Here is a 19,725-nt window from a genome sequence, read left to right on the forward strand (position 1 = left end):
TGGCATCATTTATCACCTTTTTTATTTGCTTACCAGCCATTTTGTCAATAACAGTTGGTGACTTTTCTCCTAGACTCAGAGACCAGAATTCTGATTATAAACTTTGCCTGCATACCACATCCCTACCAAAGTTTGACGTTTGGCAATTACCCATTTGAACTAGTTTCTATGTATCTCAAGAGGTTGTTCTTTCCTTATATGTGATCTTTTAGTGGAGAACAACAGTCTAGAAAGTAATCTGCAGAGGGTTTGATATAGAATAACTCCCCAAAATAACTTTGTTTCCCCAAAGTCACAAGTGGCAGTTTGTCAACCTTTTACACATGTTGAGCATTAATTAATCTTCTGCTTAGTTTGGGAGACCAGAGAAGGAGACACCACAACCAGGCAACAACATATGTGTAATCAGGTCATTCTTATGTGCAATATGAAAACAGTAGGCTGCAGTCTTTTATTTGATCAGTTTTAAAATAATAGCCCTTGGGGCGCCTGGGTGGCTCAGTCGGTTGAGCGTCCAACTTCGGCTCAGGTCATGATCTCGCGGTCTGTGAGTTCGAGCCCCAAGTGGGGCTCTGTCCTGACAGCTCAGAGTCTGGTGCCTGCTTCGGATTCTGTGTCTCTTTCTCTCTCTGCCCATCCCCCACTCATGCTCTGTCTCTCTCTGTCAAAAATAAAATAAACATTAAAAAAAATTAGAATAGTAGTCCTTAATCAATGTCTTTCTTATTATGAAAACACAAAATGTATCTGTTACCAAAATATCGGGAAGTCCAAGCAAGCAAAAATTAGAAAGAAAAGAGAAAATATTCACATTTCCCCGGTAGCATAACTATTGGTTAGTGAGGACCACACATTCCCAAGTATTCTCATTTGGTTATCTCTGGTATAGAGTCACAAAGCGCCTCCTGCGACTTAAGTGGTCATATGACACATTTCTAGCCAATAAGAGCCAAATAGAAAAAAAATTCCTAAGGGAGTTTCTGAGAACACTGTGATTCCTCCACTTTTTCCCCTTGACTGGAGCTGCACAGCTATCTTGAGACCATGATACAGTAAGCATGAGGATAAAAGCCAATATGTTAAGGGTGACAGAGTGGGCACAGGGCATCATTGAGCAACTGAACCAATGCCAGAAAACCTCCACCACCAGACTTCTTATCAAGTGAGAAAATGCCTATTTATTTATTTAAGCCACTGCTAACTGCATTTTCTATCACATGCAGTATTCCTAACTGATACTCCCAATTACCTAGACAAGAATTCTATCATACCTGTGGACACTGTTCTAAAGGTTCTCACCTTTGAAGGAGGTAAGATACACATTTTTTTTTGTTTAACCCAAAACTTTTCAAATTCTCCAATTAATCATCTTCGGTGATAACTTTACTCTTGTGACAATAATAATAATAACTGATACTCTTATGGCACTTACCTTTTGTTATCTCATACTTTCATCTCCAATTTGAAAGTAAGGAGATTGTGATTACAGTTAACAGTGCCATATTGCATATTTGAAAGTTTCTAAGAGAGGTGATCTTAAAAGTTCTCATCACAGGAAGAAAAATTGTAACTATATGAGGTGATGGGTGTTAACTGAACTTCATTGTGGCAATCATTATGTAAATATATTAAATTTATATGCATCAGACCATTACAGTATACCTTCAACTGATGTAATCTTATATGTCAATTATATCTCAATAAAACTAAGGGGGAAAAAAAGAAAAAAAAAAAAAAAACTAAAGTGCCGAAGAGATTAGAGTTGCTCAGGGAGTAGTTGGGGCTTAAATTCAAGTATCATGGTTGCAAATACTCTCCTCTTTTAGTCGTATTACATGTTCAGGCTTTTCCCTGTGAGTTCTAGCAAATACTCTAACCTACAGCTTAAGGGCTGAGTAAACAGAAACTTGCCTGAGGTCAACTCTAAATGCCAGTTGAGATGCCAAATACATTCAAAGCAAGGTTCACTTCCTAAGCTTCTCACCCAGACAGAGTCTGGTGCCCCAGGGCTCATAATTGTGCTGGAGAAGGACTTGCTTCCTGCAATAGCCTGAATATTTGTGTTACCCCAAAATTCATATGTTGAAACACTGACCCCAATGTGATGGTATTTAGAAGTGGGGTCTTTGGGAGGTAATTAGGTCACAAGAGATCACATGAATGGAATTAGTGTCCTTATAAGAAGAAGCTAGAGAGCTAGCTAGCTTTCATTTCTACCATGTGAGTATATACAATGAGAAGATATTCCTTGGCAACTGAGGAAGATGGCTCTCACCATGAACCGAACCATGCTGATACCCTGATATTGGACTTTTAACCTGCAGAACTATGAGGAAAAAATGTTATTTAAAACAACCAGTTTATGTTAATTTGTTATAGCATTCCAAGCTAAGACATTTCCAAAAATGTCACCATAGAACCAGAGAATAAGCATGTTAACTTTTCTAATTCTCTAGAAACAAAACACTTTCATCTTTCCTTTTGCAAAACTCTTAAGCCACATGCCTAAGATCATAGCTCATCGGAAGGGTGGAACCAGCATTTGAACCCTGGTCTTTCTGATTCTAAAGCCAGGCAAGAATTCCAATTATGTCACCTGTTTGGCATTTGCAAATATCATGAACACCCAGTGCGAATTTTTGTGGGGAGAAATAAGACCCTAGAGAACACTAGACAGGTCAGAAGTCCTGAGACTGACTCTCCATTCTGCCATTTTGTATATGAGTCTAAGCAACTTTTCTATCCTGTAACATTAGGGTTGGTGATAAAGCAAAGGAAATGGTGTGTATGTGGGATGGTCGAACAAACAGGCATGACAACTTTCCTCCTATAAAGTCTCTCTCTCTCTCACCTTCTCCCCACCCTTCTCCTAATGATGGACTGAGCTGGTGTATCAGTTCGCTTTTGCTATATAACAAACCATCCCAAAACAAATTAAAATTCTATGGATGCACTGGATGGTTCTTCTCATCTGGGCTGGTTTGGCAAACTCTCTCATGTGTCCATGATCAAATGGCAGGGTGGGGAGAGGGTCAGCTGATGACTGGCTGCTCTACAATGGCCACAATCAAATGTCTGGTGGTTGAATGGCTGTCGGTCAGGCAATGGGGTGACTAGCCATATGTCTGTCATCCTCCAGCAGCTTGGGCTTGTTTGCACGGTGGTCACAGGAGACTGGGAGAAAGTATGCAACACCTCTTGAGACCCTGACTCAGAACTGGCACATGCTCACTTCCACCACATCCTGTTAGTCAAAGCAAGCCACAGGCCAGCCCAGGTTCAACAGGTGAGGAAATAGACTTCACCTCTTGAGGAGGGGCTTCAAAGTAACAGGCAAATTTAGGAAGAACTTGGGGCTGTTTTAGCAATCAATTACAATACTCAGACAGTATTCTGGAGCCACACATGTGGGCCAGCCATCCCAAATTTTCGCTGCCCAAAAACCCAGACAGAGCTTGTTTTTCCCGTGGGGCACCGATTGCAGGTCTGGATGGGTTGTTTGTTTTTCTATTTGTTTTGACTTTATGCTATTTCCAGGATGTTTCTTTCAGAAAAGAGAAGGCTCAGTTCTGTCTGCCATGTGTATTAAGATGAGCTGTGACAGAGTATTGTTTTGTGGTCAGAGGACCTGGAAGCTGGGACAGAGGCAGCAGAGTCCGTGACAGGCCCTCCAGGCACTGGAGTCCTCCCTTCCAAAATAAGAAGACAGTCTTCCTCCTGCAGTGCTCATGTCTGCCTGATAACCAAGATTGTGCAAGTCAAGAGCATGACCAGTTGTCAGCCAGCCCTGCCAGGGGTGACAGGGCAAGTTCACTTCAGCAAATCAGGGACACTCCCAGCCTGATGAATTTCTGGAACTCCTAGCCCTTGGTTGACACTATCTGGCTCATGGTTTCTCCGCTTTCAAGTTTGGATATTGCACAAGTGACATGAAGGGTTGCAGAGGGCCTTGGAATGTCCCGTTTGGTGAAATCACACAGGGGGACAAGATGGGGGCAAAGGAGGGGGGTCAAATACTCCCAACAGGGTGCCCCCTGATGGTGTATATGTTGGAGGGTGGGTGCCCGCCCAGGTTGGGTCACTTCTGGCCATCTGGGGTATTGGACAAGGAGAAGCTAGTGAACGTGGCTGGCAGAGATACAGGAAGGAATGTCTCAAGAAGAGTGAAAAACTGCTTTCATGCGCTTTGCTGGCACAGCCTCCGAGGATGGAGCCTTTTTCTGAGGAAATATTGCAACATGCTGAGAGGCTGAAGGGTCAGGGAAGAGTCCTGGCCAGTGAGGATGAATGCCCCTTCCCTGGCCTCCCTCACCTCTGGCAGGGGTCTGTTTGGGGGCATTCCCATGTGAGGGGGGAAAGTGAGAAATTCCACTTCCAATCCTTGCCGCCCACACGGAGGTCTTAAATGAGGTCCGGCAAGAGGCCAGCATCAGATATGCCTGGAGGCCCATGTGGGAAAGCCAGAACCTCCACCAAAACAAGCAGTGGCCACGCTCATCCACCAGTCTCCTGGGAGAGCAGAGGCTCGGCAGTGCCTGAGGGAGGCACAGTTGGGCTCTTGGAAAAACAGCCCTGTTGGCCTTCATTCCTCAGGTACTTGCTTTCTGGCTCTAGAGACAATGCGAAATTCTGTGCGCACCCACATGAAAGTTTCTGAATCCAAAAGCCAAGGAGACTCCCCAGACCATGCTTGGACCAGGAAACAAACAAAAGAAATCTATCTACTTTCTTTTAATGTTTCTCCCTATTGGCCAGGGGACAGTAGAACTGGGCCAAGCAACTGCGCTTCCTGCCCTGCTTCATTAGTCAGGAAGTTCTTCTCATCCAAAGATGGCCAGACCCTGTCCTGAGATACAGGGCTCCCCCAGTCACGCTTCTAGCTCCCCTCAGGCCTCAGTGAATTGTGCTTCTAGCTCCTACTTGACAGCCTTTTCTTTCAGCTGTGACTCTTGTTTGCAGAGCGCCTGCTCAGCTCCCACAGTCAGTGGCTGCAGCCAACCTGTAGGAAGAAAGGCATCAAGGACCCCAACCAACAGAGCCTATTCCTGCAGAATCCAGAACCTGGGAGGATTCCCGAGTCTAATGGAAACAGAGCTGCCACTAGAGCCAGGCCAGCCTTTCCATCAGTCCCTCTTGTCCACCAGCTTCTGCATGCTTTCAAGTGGTTGCCCCAATCAGGAATGTTCTCACTTTTAGCCCTTCTGCTTGTAGATGCTCTCCTCCTCTTTCTCAACTTCCCCAACCCCAGACTGATTCCATCTTTCCTTGTTTAATATTCTCTTTTCTGTAATTCAATGGACTTTTTGGTTGTGGGACACTAGCAGGAATCTCATCCTGAGGGGGAGAAGCATGACCTATGAAGGCCAGGTAGTATTCTTGGTCTTGATCTCCAGACTCTGGGGGTGTGGTTTATAATAAATATATATTTGGACTTTGTTTCTGACAAAGAGCTTCTAAAACCCTTAGAATTTTTTAAGTAATGAGTACAGCAAAGTTGCCTTTTGTTAAGTTAATGAGGTGACTTTTCGACCCTACCTAAGGATGGGGGCTGGTTGCCAGGAGAATCAACCAGGTAATTGGAGGGCTGGAACATTCAGTCCCATCCCCATGACCCATAGGGGAGGGGAGATAGGCTGGAGGTTCAATCAATCACCAAAGACTCATGATTTAATCCATCATGACTATGTCATGAAGCCTCCATTAAAAAGTCAGAAAAATGTGATTCAGAGATCTTCTGGGTTGGTGACTACATGGAGACTTGGGGAGAAAGGCACACTCAGAGAGGGCATGAAGGCTCAGTGCCCTTTCCCCATACCCTGTCCTATGCATCTCTCCCATCTAACTGTTCCTGAGTTATATAATAATAAAATGGCAATCTGGTGAGTAAAAGGTTTTCCTGAGTTCTGTGAATTGCTGTAGCAAATTAATTGAACCTAAGGAGGGGGTCATGTGAACCTCTGATTTAGAGCCAGTTGGTAGACATACAGGTAACAACCGAGATTTCTGAAGGGTATCTGAAGTTAGGGGAGGTGACAGTCTTGGAGGATTCAGTCCTTTACCTGTGGGATCTGAAGCCATCTCAGGGTAGACAGTGTCAGAATTGAGTTGAATGGTAAGACACTCAACTTGTGTCAGAGAATTGCTTGCTTGATGGTATGGGGAAAGCCCCCACATATTGAAATTGGAATCAGAATCATTGTTGGGGGCCAGTCTTGGGATAGCCTCAAGTTTGCAGTATCTGAAATATTCACACACACACACACACACACACACACGCCCAGACTGGATTCCCAAACCCAGAGTTCCCTTCAACCAAACATTTGGAATCAGACTTTTCAGATCCTGATAAAAGGGTACAATTAATTTAAATAAACAGAGGCAAAGGGAAGCGGTAGTTGTCTACATAATGGGATGGGAAGCTGGGTCATAAGAGATGGGGGAGAGATCCTTCATTTAGAATCAGATATTCTCAGAATTTAAGAGAAGATCTGCCAGTAGGGATCTCTGTGCCCAGGGAAGTTTTTCTGGAATGAAGTTTTATTCTCTCAATGATCTCCTGGTTACACTTAGTAACATCCACCCTCCTGGGAGGTAAAGGTAAGATTAGACCATAAGGTTGATACTCAGTGTGAGAGAGGATGTCCCTTAAGGCCAAGTTCTTCAGCATCCTTTGTGTTTCTCCCATCTTCCTAGGGCTTTGCTTTTTCCATGTGCCTAACACCCTTAGCCCACTGTGCTGGCCCCTCTCCCTCTATGCTGGCCCTGTGTTCACCCCCCTCCAGTCTCAGGGGCTGACATGATTAATGGGTCATGGCAGGCCCAGGAAATAGCCCCAGGGGCTTCCAAGATTTCTTCGGCTTGAGGCATAGCGGAGGCCCTAAGTCTTCCAGGATTCTACTGTACTCAGTTCCATGTAGGGAGGTCAGACCCCACACAGGTAAGTGTGTCCAGTCAAACTGCTCCCACCTACTCTCAATCCACTACCACCTTCTGCAGGCTCATGCAGGTTTACACACATTCGCCAGGCTGGATGCCTGGAAACATTAACCTCTCCTGACTCTACCTTTGAGAACTTGGTGAAAATTTTAGCGTTGTTTCCTTTCTACATTTCTTTTCTTCTTCTTCTTCCTTTTTTTTTTTTTTTTTTTTTTGTTGTTATAAAGACAATACACCACGTTGGAGAAAATGAAGATACCACAGTTAAAATTTTTGTTTTTATATCTGTTTAGTTTTTATATGTGTGCATACAGGTTTTTGTTTTTGTTTTTTTAAAGCAGTAAGCAGAATGTAGGGAATTTTGTTGGCCAACTTTTTGTTCATTTCAGCTGCATTTTCTGACCCATGAGGCCTTTGGGCACTGGAAGCCATCAATAGTAGGGTGGGGCCTGAGGCTCCACTTAAGAGGCAATTCAGAGGGCTGACACTGCACCTCTCAGTTCTTCCCCCCAAAAATCTAAGGTGTCCTTGACCTCCACAGAGCACCAGTAGAAAAATGAGTTGCCTCCTTGAGTTGAACACCCCTGCATGAATCCAATGTCAGGGCTCTGGCATGGCTCCCAGTGGGCCTACATTTTGCATGAGGGAGGTCTAGTATGCACCTATCCCCAGTTGAGTGACGCAAGGCTGGTGCCTTACAGAACAGAGCTGTCAGTGTCTCTAGAGGATGGACCTTGGCACCAGATTCAGAGTAGGTAGAACACTGGGCATTTGTTAGCTGAGCCAACCCCATCAGTTCCACTCTTTCCCCAGATCCAGTGGGTTTTCCTAACTCTGCCAGAGGTTGGAAGGGGACAGCTGGGGATGATGTTGAGCAGGATCCCAGGGGACTGGCCCCCACCACTGCCACAGCCTCCTCAAAGTCTAGTCGGTCTCTTCCCATGAAAACACTCAGCTCCCTCCCAAACTGTAAAAAGCGAATGAAGAGCAGGACTGTTTGACCAACACACTGGCTAAGAGAAACTTTGGAGGCAGCTCAAGGGCTACTGCCTGTTCCACCGGGGCCATGCTTCCAAACACAAATATTAACCTTGGCGATCTGTCTGTCTCCTGCTTCACAACTTAGACGGCACTTTTTGGGGTCATGTTTAAGTTGGGGAAGAGAGAGATGAAGAAAAAAATATGAAATCTGCAACAAAGTGAGCTTTTGATTTCTAGACAGTATGTAAATGGCAGTAGTGTTTAAAATCCACCCTGGTTAAAGTCTACTTTTCTAGGAACTTCTAGAACAGAAGGGTGAATCCCAGCAGCCCTTCCTTATGGGGTCCTCTGGTTGAAAACAGAAAAATAAAAACATCAATGCCTAGATTCTTTGTTGCAAAAGCACTCAAGTGACAACTAATCCCCACAACTTGAGATCGGAAGCCTTAGGGATCAGCTTCATAAAGCCTGAAGACTTGTCTTGCACCCCAGTGGTTTAGATTTTATGAGACAGTCAGCAGGTGTGGCCATAAGAGGAGACAGAGGAGAGGTTCAGGGAACAACAAAATTTCTTATACTTACAGATCCTAGAGACAATAGGCACATGGCACACCTTGCAGGGCCATGTAGGAAAGACATGAGGGTGGTCAGGAGGCAGAAAATGGGAACGAAGGTTGTGCTGTAGCCACAGCCTTTATTGGGGTTTCCTGGGGAAAGACCAGGCAGAGCAGGGTAAACAGTTTAGGATTGAGAGTTTGAAAACTTTCAGCAGGCTCCGGGCTTTAGGAGTGGTTACTAGTTTCCCGGCACTGGCCATGGCCGTAGGATGATTAAGGCAGAGGAATATTGTCTCCTGGGTTGCATTGGCCAAATAGAGTTAAGTGGGTCTCTGGATTGGTTAGTTTGCACATCAAGGGTAGGTTCTTGGCCATATCTTTTGCTATCTTTAAGAATTTTCTAACCCAGGAAGAGGTTGTGAGAAGAATTTTTCTAAGATGACAAAACATACAGAAAATTGAAATTATTTACAATTATTTACAATTTATTTACAAAATATACACAAAATTGAAAGTATATACACATAGCCTTCTCCAGAGGGGCTCACAGTCTATGAAAATGCACCTAACTTCATCAGGGATGCCAAATCCAGAAGAAAACAGTGGTTCTGACCACACCTCGGTGCCAGTGGCAAAGCACTAAAATGTGCCAAAAGTTAAGTGGCCCAGGGACAGGAGAGGAGAGTCTTACCAGGACCGTGGGAGCTGTTGGCTGCTAGGAGAAAGCAAAATCCACAAAAGGGCTCAAGTCTTTGAAACTGGGGCTCCAGACTTTAGCAGTTATCTGGGCTTCAGAGAAGCCTGAAAAGTATGCAGTGCATCTGTTACGTTACCCTTTCTTCATTTATGCGAGGTTATTTTAGCTCCTCTACAAATAATTCGGGGCTCCCTTTCAGGAGGGCATTGCAGTACACACCATTAAACCAATACGCCACATCTAATAATTTGCCCGTAGGCAACAATCAGTGGCAAATTTCAGTCTTCATCTCCTAGATGCTTAATTGTGTTCCTACCAGAAGAAATTTGAAAACAGTCAAAAGCGAATTGACTGAATACATTACATACAGGCAAGTAATGTGCAGCCCTTTCAAATGATGTCTTAAGTCATTTAATGTGGGTTGATATGGGAACTAAGAAAGGTTTATAAAACCATACATACAGTGCGATATTAAAAAGGCCACAAAACACAGTAGGATATGGTTTTTACTTAAAATATGTATGTTTCTGTACATTCATAGAAAAAAATTCTCCATGAACTCTTCTTTGCCTGTCCTTCACATTCCTGCCTTGACCCATAAAACAGGAACTCCTTCTAACTCTGTGGCTTTCTCAGAGGAGGTTTCCAGCTGTGGGGACAACCCTCCAACCTGGATACAGCAGCTTATCTTAACTGGCCATGTCGGCAGCACACAAGTCAGTTAGGGCCATTCTGTCTCAAAACCCTAAAACAGAACCTCCCCCTTTCCTGCCCTCTCAGACCTGCTCTGGCAGGGCCATAGGCTCTATTCTTGCCTTAGACAGGCACAATGAGGCCTCTTTCTGCTTCCAGCTTCTCAGCTTACTTTGGATGGATGAAACCAGTCAGGCTCACTTGTGGTCCATTTGCCACAAACTGAATAATGCATAAAGCTGATAACTGATAAGTGTCATCCAGACTCCTGGAGGGGAAGTGGGATGAATGATAGGATTCAGTCAATAAACCCCACTCTGAACCCAGAATGGCCTAAGGTGGTTAGGCCCTAGGAGACATTCAGCAATGCTCAGGAGTCATTTTTGGTTGTTCCAACAAAGATGAAAGTAGGCAGGGAGTTGCTGCTGACATGTAAGGGGGAGTGGGTAGCAGGCCAGAGATGCTGCTACATACCCTACAGTATACAAGGCATCCCTCTGCAATAAAGATTCATTGGACCCAAAATGTGGGTAGTGCTGATGTTGAGAAACTTTGGTCTTAAGAATATTTATAGACATACTGACAGCAGTTTGTCTTCTATTTTCTTAGTCATAAAGAAAAAAATAAAAGTTACTTTAAAATTTAAGACAAAGTGGCTATATTATAATTAGGATTTGTCAAATGAATAAGGGAAAGAAGAAAGAAAATAACATGGCTTCTTAAAAAAAGGGGGGTGGCTGGGTGGTTCAGTCAGTTGAGCATCCAACGTCAGCTCAGGTCATGATCTCACAGTTTGTGGGTTCAAACCCTGGATTGAACTCTGCTGACAACTCAGAGCCTGGAGCCTGCTTCAGATTCTGTGTCTCTATCTCTCTCTACCCCCTCCCTGGCTCTCTCTCTCTCTCTCTCTCTCAAAAATGGATAAATATTTTTCGAAAGGGTAGCTAAGACTATGAATTTCTTGGGCAGGGCTATCTATGTGTTGTACAACTTTATATTCTGAGCACTTCTATCAGTAGGTGGCAGGCACATGGTAGGTGCTGGGTAATTGTAGGTAGATGGATGGATGAGTGGATGGGTAGATGGATGGATTGAAAGATGGATGGATGGATGGATGGATTGAATCTGCCTCAACATCATCAAGAACACTTAAATATCTCATGGTAATCATTTTATAATATATACTTATAGCAAATCATCATGTTGTATACGTTAAACAATTTTACATGTGAATTATATCTCAATAAAATTGGAAACGAATAGGAAAAAAAAAGATAAAGTGCCTGTACCTTGTCAAAAGTTCAGGTATGGCCAATGTTGGTGAGTATTTATTGAAAAAAAGTATAAAATATGGGTCTCACCAACAGCCCCAGCCCTCTTTGGAAGCCCCTCTATGATGAACATAATAGAGAGGTAGAGAGATTGAACTTAGTACAGTCCAATCATAACTGTGCATTACTAGGAAAGAAATGTGGTAAGTTGACCCATCCCTAGGGACTTAATAAATTTCATGTTGGCTTATTTTTTTCTCTTCTCATTCAAATGATGTGAATTTTTAGCTACTGATACTGTGGTATGGGTGGTGTAGTGCATGCCAGAAAGCATGTTGTTCTGTTTCCATAGGTTTATTATATCTGGTCAGTCTTAATTAAAAGACTCCCTTTGTCTTCTCTTTAGGGCTTCTGGACATGGCGCCTGAACTTTATTTTTGGCCCTGAGTATTGATGTTGCTTCCTGTTTTGGTGCCAGATTAATGGCATACAGCATGGGAGCTAAGGCAGCTCTCACCTTCCTTCTTATTCCCTAGGACAATTCTGGACCCACAACAGATCAAGTGCATCATACAAGAGCCAGCAACTCTGACGTGCAAAACTCCCATGTCCTGCCACCTCCTGCCTGTTGATATTTTTGACAGTCCTCAATTAGCACGGTACAGTTAACTTCAGCCTGTCATTTGTGTGGGCTAAGCTGTTTGAAAAATCCTGGGGTCAAGAGGGGTCAGCCAGTGGTGGGAGGACCATTTTCCCATAAACAAATGATGGAACTTCTATGTCTGGAAGACACCAGCTGTGGTTTGGTGCCAGGGGCCTTTTGAGGGGATAGAAATGTCAGCCCCTTCCTCCTTGGCTCCGCAGGCTGTCTCTTCCTGGGACTGATGCTTTCCCATTCCATTATCAGGAGCTCCTGAGGAGGCCTCTGGATCACAAGGATGTCTGCCTCCAGCTTCAGATTATCATTACTAGTGCTAAAGATATAACATTTACCTCCCAGGTAACTTATTCTTGAGAACATCTAGGAAAGTTGGTTTGGGTTTTAGAATAGTTAATGTTTCACAAAGACCATGTCACCAAAAGCACAAGGCCATATCACTGAGAGAATATTTATTCTTATGATTAGGGGCATGGGAGGAAAAGCATGCAGATAATATAAGACAAATTTCAATCAAAAAGATAGAAATGAAAAAGAAAGGGACCAGAAAACTCAGCTTTGTTTTATATGACTTGAAATTTCTATCTGATCCCTCAGTAGATTGTTACCCAAACCCTGATATTAGAAAGAAGGCTCTGCCCATTCACATGTAATATCATAGTATATATAGAAATTTGTAAGGAATCTACAAAAAAAATCTAGAACTAATAAATGAGCTTATCAAGGTCACAGGATACAAGGTCAACATTTAAAAGCAATCAATCATGTAGGGGCACCTCGTTTGCTCAGTGGGTAGAGCATGTGACTTTTGATCTCAGGGTTGTGAGTTTGAGCCCCATGTTGGAGGTAGAGTTTACTTTTAAAAATAATGATAACATAATAAAATTCAAAAAAGAAAGATAACCAATCAATCATCTTGTTTTATGCTAGCAATGAACAGTTAGAAATAAAAAAAATTAAAAATATGATTTACAATAGCCCCAGAAATGACATAATTCTGTAGGAATCTAAAAATACAGAATATATATGAGGAAAATTACAAAACATTAGTGAAAGAAATCATGGAATATCTAAATAAATAGAGAGAAATACCACATCCATGAATGGGAAGAATCAGCATAGTCAAGATGTTAATTTTCCCCCCAAATGATCTAAAGACTTGACTAAATTCCAATCTCAATCCCAGTAGGATTTTCTTTTGTGGATAAAGTAACACTGGCTCTAAAATTCATATGGAAATGCAACTAGAAGAGCCAAAACAATTTTGAAAAATAATAATAAATTTGGAGAAATCATGCTATCTCATTTTAAGATTTATTACAGAGCAATAGTAATGAGAACCATCAAAATTAAAAACATTTGCTCCACAAAAGACACTATTAAAAGAAAGAAAAGAAGGATACAGACTGGGAGACATATTTGCAATTCATGTATCTGACAAAGAACTTATAACCAGAAAATATAAATAACTCTCAAAACTCAACAGTGTGGAAATAAACAATCTAATTTTAAAATGGGCAAAAACTGAACAGGCCTCTCTCCAAAGAAGATGCAAAGATGGTAAATAAGCAAAACATAATTAGCCATTAAGGAATTGCAAAATAATACCAGAAGATACTACTATATGTGTACTTGAATGGCAAAAAAAAAAAAAAAAAAAAAAAAAAAGACAATACCAAGTGTTAATAAAGACACAGAGCTACTGGAACTCTATATATTGCTGTTGGGAATGCAACACAGAATAGCCACTCTGGGAAACTGTTTGGTGGTTTTTGGTACAATAAAGCATATATTTACCATATTACCCAGCAACCCTATTCCTGGATATTTACTTTAGAGAAATGAAAACCTATAATTCACACAGAAACCTGATCACAAATGTTTTAGCAGCTTTGTTCATAAACTCCTAAAACAGAAATGGCCAAGATATTTTTCAATGGGTGAGTGGGTTAACAAACTGTGAAACCACCATATAATGGAATACTATTCGCACAAAGACTTGGGTAGATGCAACAAGTTGGATAAATCTTAAAGGCACTAAGCTGTGTAAAAGAAGCCAGTCTTGGGGCGCCTGGGTGGCTCAGTCAGTTAAGTGACCGACTCTTATTTTCGGCTCAGGTCATGATCTCACAGTTGATGAGTTTGAGCCTCACATCCGGCTCTGTGCTTACTGTGTGGAGCCTGCTCTGGATTCTCTCTCTCCCTCTCTCTCTGCCCCTCCCTTGCTTGCACACACACACACACTCTCTCTAAATAAATAAACTTAAATAAATAAAAAAAAAAAAAGCCAGCCTCAAAAGGTTAACATATTATATGATTCAATCTATACTATATCCTTGAAAAGGTAAAACTATGGGAAAAGACACACTAGATTAGTGATTGCTTGGGGGCAGGGTGAGAAATTGTGCCTCTAAAGGAGCAGCATGAGGAAATTTGGGTGGTTATAGGATTGTTCTGTGTCACAATTGTGGTGGTGGTTACTTTTATTTTAAGATTTTCTAAAATTTAAAAGCAGCCTTTGTACAAATATCTAATCATTATGTTATACACCTGAAATGAATACAATATAATATAACCATTATATGTCAATAAAAAAGAATAGACTTTGTGTAACCAAAGGACAGTGTGATCTAAGATAACTTCTGGTGATAAAAATGTTCTATATCTGTGATATGCAGTACTGCAGTCACTTATCACATGTGACCAGAAAGCACTTGAAATGTGACTAGTTTGAGACGTTCAATGTTCTATTTTATTTAATTATTTTAACTTTAAATAGTCACACATGGCTAGTAGTTACTGCATTGGGCAGTAAAGTTACAAAACACTTGAATTGCTATGTTGTGTTCCAGAGTTTAGCTAACGTGTGCAGATGTAGAAAACATGAGAATATCCACAAAGATAAGAAATCCCAAATTCATTATATGTATACTCATTGAGAATGCATTAACTTAGATTTTATAGCAGAATTGTCTTCCTGATTAAGGTTTTCTGAGATTTGGGTTAGTATGTATTTACATTTTTTCATCGTACTATATCCAATGAAGTGATGGGCATGAGGGCTATATGGGGGCAGAGGAGAGGAGCAGGAAATAAAACCAGCAGCTTCCTATGTGACAGCAGGAAGCCAATCTATATCCTTTTTTAACTGTTGTAAATAATTCAAAGGAAAATCATTACTTATTGACTTGACTTGGATTAGCCACAATGAGTAACCATGATGCCTCTTGGACTTAGACACGGTACAACCATCAAACCAGTGTTAAAATAATACTTACAGAGGCACCTGGTGGTTCAGTTGGTTGAGCCTCTGACTTCAGTTCAGGTCATGATCTAATGGCTTGTGAGTTTGAGCCCTGCATCAGGCTCTGTACTGACAGCTCGGAGCTTGGAGCATGCTTCGGATTCTGTCTCCCTCTCTCTGCCCCTCCCCCACTCACACACTGTCTCTCTTTCTCTCTCAAAAATAAATAAACATTAAAAGATTTTTTTAAAGTAACACTTACAAAAATACATTGTTCTTCATAATCTAGTCTCTGACCACTCTTTCCACTCTCCACACCCACACACAGACGGACTTGTAATTTCCCCACCACACATCTCTGTCCCTTTGCTTTGTCCATCATTCCACATGGAGTCCCCTTTCTACTCTCTTTTTGCCTTGTTTCTATCCATCTTGTACTATTATTGATCTTAATAGTTTGAACTTGAGTCACTCTCATTTAGTTAGCTTGCCTTAAGTGATGATATGATCCATGACACCATGGTTTTGGTGTGCTAGTTATATTTTTGCCAGCACATACTAGAGCAAATATACTATAAAGAAAAATATTTAGTCATTTGTACCCTAAAGTCAACTCATGTATCACCAGTGCCACACTCAGCCTTTGGGCAATGTGGCTTTCACAGTCAGCTCAAGCATCTACACTTCCAAGAAGTGGGTTATGTACCTCTACTGCTCCAGCAGTTAGGCATAAGCCTCTGGTAAGAAAATTAGAAGACTCTTCAGTGGGGAAATTGACTGACATTTGGGAGTCCTCCCACAGAGCAGCTGGACCACTGCCTGATTCCACTGTGATGCCCTTCTGGCATATAAAGTCTCCAGTCATGTCTTTAGTACTTTACTAGAAATAGAGACAGAGAGGGGTGCCTGGGTGGCTCAGCTGGTTAAGAGTCCGACTCTTGGTTTCAACTCGGGTCATGATCTCATGGTTTGTGGGTTCAAGCCCCGCCTCAGGCTCTGTGCTGCTAGTGCAGAGGCTGTTTGAGATTTTCTCTCTCTCTCTCTCTCTTCTCTCTCTCTCTTTCTCTCTCTCCCTTTTCTCTGCTCCCCTCAGTCCCAGCCACTTGCTCACTCTCTCTCTCTCAAAAGAAATAAATAAATAAATAAATAAATAAATAAACTTAAAAAAAAAAAAAAAGAAATAGCAACAGAGAGCCAAAGACCACCAAATAGTTGAGGAATGTCTCCTAACATAGAACACAAAAACTGAAACAAAGAACTAGGGAAAAAAGAAACACAAAGGTCAAAGAGATAATGTGGAGATCAGAAGAAAATGACAAAAATCCCACTAATTCTTAGATTGAAAAGAGAAGATGTTGCATCCATGAGACAAGAAGAGAAAACTATAAACAATAATGAATGAAATAATAAGAAAGAACTCTAACAAATTTAAAATAAGATGGCTAAAATTTAAAAGAATCAGTAGAAGGCTTGGAAAATAAAGTAGATGAAACCTCTCAGGAAGAACAAATACACACAAAGATTTTTCATAAAGAGTGATTAAGAGACTCAGGGAATCAATCTAGGAGATCCAAGATCCAAATAATAGTTATTTTGAACACTTAGAGAATGGAGAGGGAAAGAAATGACTAAGGAAATAATAAAAGAAAAATTCCATAATTAAAGAGTGTGCCTTGAGACTGAAAGGGTCCACTGAGTGACCAGTCTCACAGTCTTCCACTGTGAGACTTGTGGAAATAAAGAGAAGATCATAAAAAATATCCCAGAGAGAAAGAGAGAGAAAAAAGGAGAAAAAAAATGTCACTTACAAAAGATGGGAAATGAAATTTGCATTGGACTAGTCACAACAAAACATGTGCTAGAAGACAGTAAAGCAATTGAGTTTTGACCAGGAATTTATATGCAGCCAAATTCCAAATTATTGTAAGAGGGACAATAAAGACATTTCAGACACATCCCTGGACTGAAGGAATAAGTCCCTCCCATGTACCCTGCCTTAGGAAACCACTAGTGAACCTTCTTACAAAAGGAGGGGGTAAGCCAAGAAAGTGGGAGACATGGGGATTCAAAAAACGAGGAATCCAAAAAGGGAAGTTGCAGGGTGATGGTGAAAAAACTCCAGGATGACAACCATGAGGTAGCCCTAATGACTGCATCAAAACAGGAGAACACAGGGGTTCAGGAGAGAAGACTTCAGAGGAAATAAGTAGAACAAATTATCTGACATGTTTGAGCTTTTGGAAAAGATATCAACAGGTGGGGATTGACAGACTTGATGGAAAAAATTAAGGTAGGACCAAGAAAATTCTGGGAGTGAAAAACAACAAAACTAAGCACTGGGTAAAAAAGATAATCACAATACCTACTTGGTTTTGGGGTCAACCATATTTACCAACCATAACAATATAAATAGTGACAATTGATTCAGCTAAAAACTGCAATGTAATTATGAGAATAGGGAGAGAGGAAAAGGGGAGGGAGTGTGCAAAGGTATTGTGTCCTTATTTAACACAGTAGGAAGTCAACACATATGGTCTAAAATGAATAATCCAGAAAGAGTATAAGCAAAAAGAGAGAAATCAGAAAGAAAAAAAAGAAAAGAAAAGAAAGAAACAGTTGAAAGCAAGTGGGCCTTGGGCAGCAGGAGTTGGAGGTAAGAACTGGTAAGGCCCTTGTTATTTGGGGGCTTATTTAATTTTTAAATTATGTCTATATATTTCACACACACACACACACACACACACGTGAAAAAGGGAGAGAGGAATTATGGCTGCCGGGCTGTAGAGCAGAAAGCAAAGATTTAGCTGCTGAGGGGAGCCATAAATTATAGCACAGCCAACTTTCTAAAGGCTCCCTTCTGCACACGATACCCCCAGATGATGTGACAATATTACACAAGGGAAGAGAAGGAAAGCCATGCCCAAGCTCCACCCTCCCTTTTGGGAAATTCTTGGCTCATTTCACAATACTGAGTCTTTGTTTCATGGTGTTTGCAGGACTCTGCCCTTTTGGAGGTGAGATGTTTACTTTCCATGGCCAGAAATTTTCCTACATCCCTATCCCACCATACACGTGGCTGAGGAATTGCATGAGCTCTAGCATGCCTCCTCCAACACTGTGTGTCAAGCCTTGGCCACAAATTACGTGTAACGTGATGGTGATGGTGCCTTTGGAATGCTTTACAGGCTGTCTCTGTCTTCCATTTTGACCAGCTGAATGGTTCATGATGTAACTAGGGATCTGATTGGTGGGGAGATGCCAACTTAACTTAGCTACACTTAAATGCCTCTGTGTAACTCTTCCTGTCTCCTTCCTCCTAAGCTCCCATTTATCTTGGTCGAGGAGATCCCCCAACCTCAAAGAGTCCTATAGAAAGCTCACTGTTCCTCGCTTTGCAGCAAAATAGCTATGTTGATACCATGTGCAGCCTTGCTCATAACTCAGCCCTACTGCTTCCTCCTGCTATTAGACTAACATGCTGCTGGTATTTCCTCTAACTCTTCATTCCCACTGGATTCTTGACAGGGAAACTAAAGTTTTGTCTTGTAAAGCAATCATAAGTCAAAAAATAAAGGAGAGCCAGAGAAAAGGCAAAAAGAGAGGAGCCTCACAAACCCATATCTCATTTCCAGGACTTGTTGTTGAGATGTTAGTATTTTACATAATAAGAGGTTTTATGGCTTAAATTCAAGAGGTGGGAATGCAGAAGTTAGTATTCCAGTCATGCCTACAGATTTTTCCAGACCTGACAATCAAGAATATGAGCAATTGTTGTGAAGCACAGTCTCCTCATTCAGCATATAAAGGTCACAGAAATAATCTGCCTTTCTATACTTAGTCTTGGGGAACTGGGTTTTGGGAGCTGCCAGCAGCTTCATAACTAACAGAACTAAGCCTACATCAACATGACTTTACCATTTGTTCCAGAAAATTCTTGTCTACTAAATAACCTCAGTGTTTGCTCCAGGAGCTTCCTGAACATTTACTTATTTTCAAACAATGGACTACTCAACCAGCCCCTTTTCCGGCCAACAAGTTGCTCTATGGGACAGACCTACTTGTTTATCAGTACACACTTTGCTCTAGAACCTTTACCTGTTTGTGAACTTTGCCCATTTGGAATCCCCACATTGAAAGATCTGCCTTTAACCACTCAAAACCAGATCTAAACCCCTACACACATGTGTTCTGACCTTTCCTTTTGAAGCTACTACTAAGACTTGGTCAAGGTGGTGTTCTCCCTTATTACAGTACGTAATAAACAGTTTTGCTTGATCAGTAGAGTACTGGTATGGTCTTTTTGGGGAGTTGGCAGTCAACAAATACATGTATTTCAACCACTTTTGTATAGTCACAACCGTTAGCTTGGCAGTCTTGTTCTGTTAACCTGTTTCTATTTCTCTTATTCATTTGTTCATTCATTAAAAATATATATATATATTTTTTAGTTCTACTGTGAGCCAGGAGAGATAAAGAAGCTTGGTTCTTCATGTCATGACGTAAGGAGAAAAGACACTCATCGATGAATTCCACAAATATCAGTGACTATAAACTATACTAAGTGCTATAAAGGAAGAGGGTGTGGTGCCAAAGAAACATTTACTAGGCCTACTATGGGAAATCCTCAAAGGATTACCCCACTGGGGCTGAGCTAGGAGGAATGAGTAATCTCCAGGTCTGAAAAAGGA

At 41.6% G+C, this 19,725-nt stretch overlaps 1 protein-coding gene across 2 annotated transcripts in view; it reads right to left on the minus strand.

Annotated features, from left to right (window-relative positions):
* Positions 1–428: 428 nt before the first annotated feature.
* Positions 429–19,725, minus strand: part of TASP1 (taspase 1) — a 309,206-nt gene continuing 289,909 nt past the window's right edge. For both annotated transcript variants that reach the window (XM_049651145.1, XM_049651148.1), the window contains one exon: positions 429–661. In XM_049651145.1, coding sequence (XP_049507102.1) covers positions 452–661 — 210 coding nt within the window. In that variant the 3' untranslated portion in view covers positions 429–451. The remainder of the gene's footprint in view (positions 662–19,725) is intronic.

Source organism: Panthera uncia (assembly GCF_023721935.1).
Source record: "Panthera uncia isolate 11264 chromosome A3 unlocalized genomic scaffold, Puncia_PCG_1.0 HiC_scaffold_11, whole genome shotgun sequence".
In the NCBI taxonomy this organism is placed as follows: domain Eukaryota; kingdom Metazoa; phylum Chordata; class Mammalia; order Carnivora; family Felidae; genus Panthera; species Panthera uncia.